Source organism: Miniopterus natalensis, chromosome 8 (genome assembly GCF_054644295.1).
Source record: "Miniopterus natalensis isolate mMinNat1 chromosome 8, mMinNat1.hap1, whole genome shotgun sequence".
NCBI lineage: Eukaryota > Metazoa > Chordata > Mammalia > Chiroptera > Miniopteridae > Miniopterus > Miniopterus natalensis.
Window position 1 is genome coordinate 11703265 of NC_142088.1, and position 10232 is coordinate 11713496.

Here is a 10232-nt window from a genome sequence, read left to right on the forward strand (position 1 = left end):
TTAAACTCCTCATAGTGCCCCATGTCTGAGCATACTGTGGCTTTAAACCATTGTCTGGCCTCTGCCAGTAAGTTGCAGGCATTGAAGTGGGTTACATGGTGGCAAAAAGAATTAAACTCCACAGATAAGGTGAAAATCCCCTAGACATTAATCCCAGTTCATTCCCAGAAGTTACTTATCAAGAGTGATGTATATCTTTCTCAAGCTTCTATTATGCACACACACACACACACACACACACACACACACACAGAAATTATGTACTTTAGTCTGATTTGTTTTGCTTTTGTATAAATGGTATTGTACTGTATGTATTGTTACTCAACTATTACTAATACAACATGTTTTGGAGATCTTTCACATCAGTACATAAGTCCAATTCACTCTATTTAACTGAATACTGACTGTAGTATTTAGTAATTTGGATGTATCAAAATTTATTTAATCCCTAACCTACAGGTGGATATTTAGATTGATTCCACTTTGTCTCTCTCCAAACAATAATACAATTTAAAGAATATTTGTTAGGTCTCCTTGTGCACTTGTGTAAGTATTTCTCTAGGGTCAATACTAGAAATTGGAATTCCTGAGTAGAAATGTATGTGCATTTGATTTTTAATAGATACTTTGAAATTGTCTCCTTTTCTAAGCTTTTTATTTAATTTTTAAAATCAATTTGAAATTTATTTGGGGGTAAAGGACAAGGAAGGATTGACCTTTTTCTTCATATAAATGACTATCCAGTTGTAGCAGAACCATTTACTAACTAATCCATCTTTTCCCAATGGATTTGAAGTGGTGTCTTTATCATATATTAAATTTCCATAACTGTTGAAGTTTAGCTTTGGGTTATCTATTCTGCTCTATGGACATGTCTATTCCCATATCAGTGCCATATATTTTAGGTACTTAGCTCTACAATACAGTTTAATATCTGGTAGGACAAGCTCTCCATCATTACACTTTCTTCTTAGGCTTTTCTTGATATTCTGTGTTTTTCTGGGATAACATAAATTATTTTTAAAAGGAGTAAAATGTAGAAAGGTTTAGAGAAATACCTCTTTTCCTATTTATATTGTTTATTATCGCCCTGCCTTCCTTCTAGGTTTTCACATGTAAGAATGTACCCAAAAAGACTAATTTTATGATTTATGGGTGCAAAACTAAATATTAATCATAGGTGACTATGACCAAGAGATATAAAGAAATCAGGGGGGGGCGGGGAGTCTTAAGAGAGGGAAGTAACAACTGTGGGCAATATCTTCAAGTAGAAAGAAAATTTGGAAGCAGCTAATCGCTGATGAAATAGTGGGAAGAATCCAGGGGAAAAAAAATCCTGAAAGTCCAAACCAAATTGGAAGCATTTTAAGTCAGAAACTAAGAGGTTAAACCGGAATGTTGAGAAAGGGGGTAGAAGGGGGTGCTGGAGTTAAAGTCAGCCAGCTAGTCTGCAAGTGCAACGGAGAGACTGCTTCTGGCAATCTCATCCATGTATTAAACTAAGCTCAAAGGAACTTGAATCCCGACTCTGTGCCCTGAGGTCTATTTTGTAGCCAATCTTTCCCCACACTGAACTCAAAACAATTTTTCTACCCCTCATTTACACGTCTCGCCTATGTAGGTATAGATGGCCTTCTTGTAGGGTGTTTGGCAAGGTGCTGAGAAGCAAGATAATAAAGACCTTAATAAAGGCCTTTAAAGTGTTAACCCCTGCTGTCTTGAGGTCACTCTCGGCAAATGTTGTTTATGATGTGTATAGGGGTCAGCAGTACCACTGAAAGTGGGGCACATGAAGAAGGTCAGGTCCCCATACTTAGCTGCCAAAACAGCCCCTGTTGTAAAAATCTTCTGGAGATGTCCATCTGAATGCCTGAGGCTGTCCCGGTGGACAGTGGCCACAGGATGTCCCCTTGGATACTTCCAGATGCTCTGGTTGCTGGGCATCCTGCCTGGCAGGCAAAGCAGTTACCATGACAACCCCCTCCAAACTCTGCCATTTTTGGTTTCTCCTCTCTCATTAAGCACCAAGGTATTCCAGGGACAGGCAAGCACACTCTCAGGACAGGATGTCCTCTGCTCCAGGAGGGGGGCAGGGGCGGGGGGAGGGGGGTTGTGTATATGTTACGATTGAACAAATCTTCATCAATATAAATGCATGAGGTACCTACTTCTGGTTTAAAACGTTGTATATCAAGGGTATGTATCAGCATGTGTCATGCAAATGGTTTGTTTATCCACCCATCTTGCTCCCCTCCCCTCTCCGCTGCCCCTGTCCTGGGAGAGTCACACCCCCCACAACCGGGGGAAGTGCTGAGTCATGGCTCCAGCAGGCTTTCTCTCCGATTATCCGTCTCCGTTCCTCCCCCGTCCCCTCATCACCCCTGCCGGACTCTCTTCACCGCCTCCTTCCTGAGCCTGCGCTCACTTTCCCGGGGAGCACTGCTGGGCAGTGAAAAGGAGCACTTCGCTGTTTCCAAGCTTCCTCGCTTCCCACCTTGCCTTCTCAGAAGACGGTACTGGCCCTTCGCCTTGCAACCACTGCCTCCCCTAGAGAACAGGAGCCTGACCAAGTTGACCCAGAGGCTAATTCCTCCGTGTATTCACGCCGATCCTCCCGCTCTTCGCCCCTAATCGGATTCCGGCAGCCTCGTGCCTTGGGGCACGGCAAGGAAAGTGAGATTTAATTGGGCTCCACACAGACTTTTTTCTCATTCTAGGTTTCCCGGAGGGGTGCGTGTGTGTGCGTGTGTGTGTGCGTGTGCGTGTGTGTGTGTGTAGTGCAGGGAGGGCGCTCCGTCGGTGGGTTCAGGGGCAGTGTATACAGACCACCCCCTCCCAAGGGCAGGATGTTTGGGGGTCTCTGTAGGCTCTCTGGCCACCCGCTTTAGGCTCTTCTGACGCGGTCACTCCAGTCGGGTCGTCTCGCTAACTAGTTCCAAATACGGAAGATCAGGGTCGTGTCCCCGGCTGGAGGACGCGGGAGGGAGAGGGGGCCCCGCCCGCCCCGCCCGCCCGCTCGGTCTGGTTACTATAGCGACAGCCGCGGGTGACCCAAGTGCTCCTCCCTCGCTCTGTCCAAACCCAGAGAGGTGACGCCACCGCGCTGACTGCGCCAAATCCCAGCCAATGGGCGGCTGCTCCCGCCTCCTGCCGCCAGTTCTCCCCCCTCCCTCCCGAGAGCCCGATTCACAAATCTGGACCCGGGGTTTCCGGCTCCGGGCCGCGTCCCAGGCCGCGTGCCCGAGGCGGGGGAGAGTCGAAGTCTGTGCTCCCAGGAGGGCAAGTGGGAACCGGCATTCCGGGGCTCTCGGGCCAGACTCCTGTAACTCGCCACCAGAACAGATCACTTCCCACTCCCAGATTATCCAGAAGCCCGAGCTGAGGCCCAGTCCGCGCTCGTCCTGCCCCTGGAGGCCCCCACCCGGCTCATGCTGCCCGCGCGCCGGTCAGCACCACGGACAGCGGCCGCGCCGGGCCTCGGTCCGGAGGCTGGCGGTCTCGCGGCCGGGGTCGGGGACGCCAGCGCTCTGCCTGGAGACCGGCCTCCTTGGGCCAATGAAACAGTGAGCGGAGCGCTTCGCCGTGTGTCTAAGGCAAGGGAGACCAAACAGGGACCGCAGGCTAAATAAGCCATTTCTCTTCTTTCAGCCTCAGAGGATGGCCCCAGGCCCCCGGCCGCCTGTGTCCTAGCCTCCCTGGGGATGAAGGGCCAGGCCGGAACCTCCAGCAGGGATGGTCCTCCCGAGTCTGCTTTGGGCAGGGTGAGGCCAAGCAGCCTCGAAGCCGTCCGGTGGGCGAGGGGGAGTGTGTGGGCCTGTGTGCGGCGGCCAGGCCCCGCCTGGGGGTGGTGGACGCAGACTTAGTCGGGTCTGACTGGACTCTTGACGGCATCTATGGCGGGGAGAGACGGAGGAAGAAGGGAAAAGCAGCCGTAATAACTGGCTAGTTCTGCATCAGTGGGCCACTCTGTAAAAGGGGGGCAACGTCTGATGTCCTCGTCACTTAATCCAGAAATGGACCAGCCATTAATGAGGGGCTGGGCCAGACAAAATGGAGGCGGGGGCTGGGGTGGCGGTAAACGGGGCGGAAGGAGTAGCAGTTCCCAGGGACCAGACCTTCCTCACTAGGCCCATGGGGGCCTCCTGCGCTGCCGGTGGCAGTTCCGCTCCCGCTCCCGCTCCCTCCCTCCCGGGGCTCAAAGAAAGGCCGGCGCAAAACCATCTGCAGGCGCTTCCAGCGCTTTATAGTTATCTCCCGGACAGACGGACAGACAGACAGTGCAGCCCGCGCCGTCGGCCCGCATCATTGGCACCTTGGACACGGCACCAGGCCCAACCCTGTCCCTGGTACGCTCCCGGGAGGATTCGGTCCGGCCTCGGATCAGCACCTCAGACAGCTCCCGGCCCAACCCTCCCTCCCCCACCCTCCGGAAACAGCCGAATAAATTAAAAGAGGGGAAAACAAAAAACACCTAAGGATAAGGAAGAGGGTGCCCCTCCCCCTGAGTAAGAAGAGTTTCTGTCCCTTCCCTTCCTTCCATTGGAGCGCCGCTGCCGCCGGGGTGGCCTCCTGGGTTGAGTCCGCTCCCGAAGGTCAGCCTCCGGGAGCCGGCGTCCCTCGCCCCGACTCCCGGCATGCAACACGTTGGGCAGGTGGAGAGGCGGTGGGGGCGGGGCGAAGGGCCGTCCGGGGTGGTCCCGGCCCCTGGGGCTGCAGTTTCTGGCCGCCCCTCAGTCCATCCAAATTAAGAACTCACGTTCCTTTTGGTTTGGGGAGGGAAGTCTGGGGGCTCGGTCTGGGGGGTAACGCAAGCTGACACAGGCGGGGTGAGGGGAGGCAGACAGGAAGGAAGGTGGCGACACGTGCCAACAGCGAGGAAAAAGGGAAGAAGGGGACATGGGGACACAGGTGCAGAAGGAGAAACGGGGGGCAAAGAGAGACAGGTAGGGGCCGGATGGAGACGGAAATACACACCCGAGGAACGTGAAGTGGAAAGGCGGGGAGCGGGGAAGATGAAGATACGGGGAGGCAGCGGGGGAACGGACAGAACCGAGGAAGACGGGTTTACAGACGCGCGCGGGAGGGAAGGGGGACGCCCGGGCCGAGTTGGAGAGGTGGGGGCGCAGACAGAAAGGCTGAGGTAGGGGGTCCCCTTCCCGCGCTCATCCCCCACCCCCACCCACGCCCAGCAAATCCAGACGCTGCGGCCTCTGGCTTCCCGGCCTCCACCTTCCCGGGGGGGGGAGCGGCGGCGGCTCCCCCTGCGGCCGCGGCTCGGAGCGCCCGCAACGGCGGCGGCGGCGCGATGGTCCCAGGGGCTCCGAGCGTGTCGGGGGCGGGGGCGGGGGGCAGGCGCGGCCCTCGGGCCTCCCTAGCGGTCCAGGTTCATAGTCCAGTGCTTGGCTCCGGCCGCGCAGCTGTCCCTGGCGGCCGAGGAGGAGGCGGGGGCCGCGGGCGCGCCCCCACTGGGCGGACCCCCAGCATTGGCGGCGGCCTCGCCCTCATTCTTGAGGTCTTGAAAGACCTGCGTGAAGAAGTGGGGGTCGGCGTTCAGCCGCAGCATCTGCGGGCTGAGCCGCTGGATGAGGCGCAGGCAGCGTTGCCAGAAGCGCTCCTTGTCGGGCTCCACGAGGAAGGGCTTGAGCGGGTAGGAGATCTCGTTGCCCATGTAGGAGTAGGCGAGGTAGAGGCAGGTGAGGAAGGCGGCCTGCAGCTCGGCGGCCGACGCCAACTCATCCCCGCGCAGCGACTCGCGGCACAGCAGGTACACGAACACTAGGTTGGCGGGCGTGATGAAGGCCTGGTCTTGCCAGCCCTGCAGCAGCAGCGAGCGGTCCACTCCGCGGAACCAGCCCACCAGCTCGCCCGGGCTCAGCTCCTTGAGGCGGTAGCAGCGTCGGCACACGAAGTCGCCCAGGCAGCGCAGCAGCTCGCCCGTGGACGCCTGCACGATGACCCGCCGCGGCGAGCCTCCGGGCACGGGGGGCGCCGCCTGCGGGGCTGGGGGCGGCGGCGGCGGCTTTCCGCCACCCGAGCCTGGCGGCGGGGCGGCCGCGCTGACCCCCGACGGCGGCTCGCAGGTGGTGGCGGCCGCGGGCACCGTGGGCACGGGCACGGCCAGGGGCTTGGCGGCGCCGCCGCCGTCGGGTGGATCCCGGCCCTTGCGGAGAAGGTTCTCGCGGTTGCGTTGCTGGACCAGGGGGTCCGGGCCAGTGGACGCTGGCTTGGGCGTCACCTTCTTGCTGCCTTTCTTCTTCTTGGCAGACGCGGCTACCAGGCGCTTCCAGGTGAGCGCCGAGATGAGCACGGATGGCCGTTTGAGCCGGCTCTCGCCTTTGCCGCCCTTGCCTACTGGCGGCGCTCCGTAGCCCCCCAGCGCCTCGTCCCCCGCGGGCGGTGCCTTCTTCTTCTCCTCGGGCAGTCCGCCGGGCCTCCGGCCCTTGGCCGAGGAGGCGGGGGAAAGAGACAGCACCGTGCCCATCCTGCAGTGAGGGGCCGGCGCCCGGGCCCCAGCGGGAACCGCGGGCGGCGCCGCTGCCGCCGCCGCTGCTGCTGCAGCCCCCGGGGACCCGGCGGTGGGGGGCCTAGCCCCGGCCGGGGCGCGGGAACGGGCGGGGAAAGCTGGCTGCTTTGCGGATCGGCGGCTGCTGCTCGGAGTCTGAGCTGCGCCAGCTGCAGCGTTAGCCCCACCCCTTGGGCCTCTTCTTTCGCCTCGCCGCGCCCCGCTTCACGTGCCCAATCCTCGCCCGAGCTGCCCTCCTAACCGGCAGCTCCTCTGACCAATAGAACCTCGCATGCCAAGCCCAAGTCCCGCCCACCCCACCCCCAGTCTCTGGTCCTTTCCCTTCACCAGAAACCCGAGAGGTGGACGTGGCTGCGGTCGGAGGACCCCCGAAGGGTCTGAGCTGGGGAGGAGGGGTGGCTGCTTCTACCTCCCCATACAGGTCTCAGGGCCCTGGGTCAGCTTGTTTTGATGCACTGGGTTGAGGTAGAAGGGAAGCCATGGGAACAGCCTCTCTCCCCTTTTGATTAAGGGGGGGGGGGCATAGGTAGCGAGCGCCCTCCTCAGGGCGCTGTCGCTTCGGCTGGGTGGTACTGCCCCGGCTCCTTCAACTGGGCTGTCTGATCTCTTCCCTTAGGTATTCCCTACCTTCCCTCCTCGCGAGGCCGCCCCAGAGGGTTGCAGCAGGCGCATTTTTGCTCTGCCTGTGGTGGGGTGCTGGCAGGGCCTGGGTCTTCCTGAAGGTCACAATCCACCTCCTTGGGGGCCCTTGCTCTGGAGACCACAAGACCCTCATATATGTCCCTGAGGCCTAGTTTTCCGGCCTGATTCTCTCTTGTCGAGTTCTGTGGGGAGAGGTCCTGGGGTTCTGGTCCCTGGGTGGCTCCTCTTGTGCTCTTCATCCCCACCAACACACCCTAATCCCACACTTGGGTGGGTGATGGATGGCCGGTCCCTGGGGAAATGCTGGAAATTGGATGGGTTGGTCTTCCTGGGCTCAGGCAGTGAACAGGGCCTCCTGAGTGGAGGGAGGCCCAATAGGGTTGGCACAGCCTCCAGCCCAGTCCCAGGCCCTGGTTGAGGTGGGTTTTCATTGTTAAATGCTTCCTGCCATTCCTGTCCCAGCTGTCCCCACTCCCAGCTGCAAGCTATCAGGCTGAGTTCTGCACATTTCTGTCTGTCTGTCTGTCCGTTCTCTCCTCAGTGCTCACAAAGTCTCTGTCCTGTATTTCAGACTTTCCAGGGTTTATCTGCAGGTTCTGCGCCCAGCTTGTTCTGGGCTGTATCTGCCTTATAGGACAAAGTCCACCCTTCTCCAGGCCTGCTCTCTGGCTCCCCAACACAGGAGTCTTCAGCTTCTTAACTGGGCCTTGAAGGGGGTAGGATGATGAGAGAAGCCCCTACAAATCTTTTTTTTTTTTTTTTTAATACATCTTTATTGATTTCAGAGAGGAAAGGAGAGGGAGAGAGGGAGAGAGAGATAGAAACATCAATGATGAGAGAGTCACTGATTAAGCCCACAGCCCGGGCATGTGCCCCGACCGGGAATCGAACCCCGATTGCCTGGATCCTAGGTCGATGGATGCTCAACCGCTGAGCTATGCCCAGCCAGGCACCCCTACAAATCTTTTGCTGAAGATTTTCAGCAAAATCTTCAGAATTTGTCCCTGGAGTCACCTCTGTGCTCCTCACAGACCACAAACACAACTCCAAGGACCCACTGCTGTCAGGGTTGGTGTGTGTGCACATGAGCGTGCAGTTCATTCCACATAGGCTGTTCCAGAATTCCCTTGGGCTGCAGCTCCTGCCATCAGCTTTTCTCAGCTGCCCCACAATCCTTGCTTCCTCATGCCCTCCTGGAGGCCTGTGGGCTGCCTGTCTTTATTCCCTGTTTGCCCCTGTACACATGCAGACTGGTACCCCTCTGACACAGTGCCCATGTACATTGTCTCAGCAGGGTCTCTTTTGCTCCCTCAGATCTGATCTTTACTCTCTCACAGCCTGAACTGACTGGCTCGACCTCTCCACTCTCCCTTTTTTCAGCTCCTAGAATTGGTCCCACTTCTTCCTACAAGGCCTCCTGAGTCAGCCTTTATCTGACATCCAAGGAGCAGCCAGCTCACCAGTAGTTAAGGACAGGCCCTATAGAGACTGAGTTGTACTGGCAGAAACACCAGGCACATGGACCTGAATGGCACGTGGGTCCTCCCGGCTCTGCTCCCCAGAGTCCTTCATTGATGGAAGGCCTACTGCTGGTGTCCTTTAGGACAAGATCTTCTATGCAGCACCCACAGATGTCACCACCATGGTACACTCACTCCAGGCCCAGCTGTGACCTCCTGTTGTCCTCTGGTCAGAATCAAGAACTTTGTCCTCTGCTTCAGGGTCCCCAGAACAGGTACCTTGAAAGGTCGCACTTTCCATTCTCATTCCTCACCGTACCCTGCCTCAGACCCACTCTCTGGCTCACCCACCCAAGAAGCCTTTTTGGATTGATTGGAAGGGAACTAATGCTCTTTCTGACATCAGTCTTTCTAACCTCTTCCCCCACCAGCAGCAGCTGCTACATAACAACTTGGTTAAGGGCTGGGCTCTGAGTCCCCAGTACAAGATGTGTAGGATGGAAATGGGTGGAATTTTAAAGGAAAAACAGAAAAAATAACCAAAACAAATCCACAGAAAGACAACATTTGTGTTATTAAAAAAGCTGGAGACATTAAGGGAGGAGAGAGGGAGGTTATGCCTCTACAGGGTGGAGGCCAAGAAGGATAAGCGTAGTGAAACCAGAGAGGTTGAGGAGGAGGCGGGCTTTACGGAAGGACAGTGACATCCCTACCACATCTGCAAGTGTACTTTTCTGGTTGGGTTATATTTAGGGTCTGTCTTCTGTAATCGACACATTTATCTATATTAGTACCTGTGTGTCGGTTCTGGTCTGTCCATTTCCCATGGACGTATATACTCCTCTGGGACAGTGCTGGCTGGTTTAGACTCCCTTAGTTGAGAGACCCCCTGAAGCCAGGCTCCTCGTCTATCTCCATCACTCTGCAGAACGATGCCCTGTCCAGATAAGCAGTTATTCCTGAAGGCTCTTTAAGGCCAGAGCTGTAGGCCTAGACCAACAGCTGGAGGGCCTCCATCAAGGTTTTAGCCTGTGTAGAAACATGGCCTTATTGACAAGAAAATCACTTTCACCTTAGAGATGAGCCCTTCACTGAACCCCCCTTCCTTCCCCGGGAAGACGAGTCCCACCTTTGAGGGAATATCTCCAGGCAATACTGCTCACACACTCTTTGGCTGTTTTCATCTCCCTCTCTGAGAGTCCACAGTCTAGGAGGCAGGAGTTCTAGCCTTTGGCTTGTAAACTGTATGACTTGAGAAAGTCATTTCCGCTCTCTGGACTTCCCTTTCTTCATATTAAAATGTAGAGACTCTATTCTTTTACTTTCATTATCAGATAAAGAATGAACACTAAAGGATAAGATAACATCTCAGGGAGTGAACTTAAAAACGATGCCTAAAGTCTCTTCCAGTTCCATGACTGATTCTAAATAAACCTATCCTGTGAGTCAGATTCACTCTCTAGGTCCAGCCCTGTCTGGTTCTCCCTGATCTGTTTCTGGACTGATGGACTCAGTCTCTGTGCGCGCAGCATCCATGTAAGGCCTGCGCTTCTGCATTTCAGCCCAGGAAACAAAGGGGAGGGTGCTCGGGCTCTCAGCAATGCTTT

General features: G+C 56.1%; 1 protein-coding gene across 1 annotated transcript; it reads right to left on the bottom strand.

Moving 5' to 3' along the window:
* Window positions 1-5371: 5371 nt before the first annotated feature.
* CDK5R2 (cyclin dependent kinase 5 regulatory subunit 2) lies at window positions 5372-6481 on the bottom strand. Its single transcript, XM_087819379.1, has one exon. The coding sequence runs from the start codon at window positions 6479-6481 to the stop codon at window positions 5372-5374; it is 1110 nt and encodes a 369-aa protein (XP_087675505.1).
* Between the last annotated feature and the right edge of the window lie 3751 nt (window positions 6482-10232).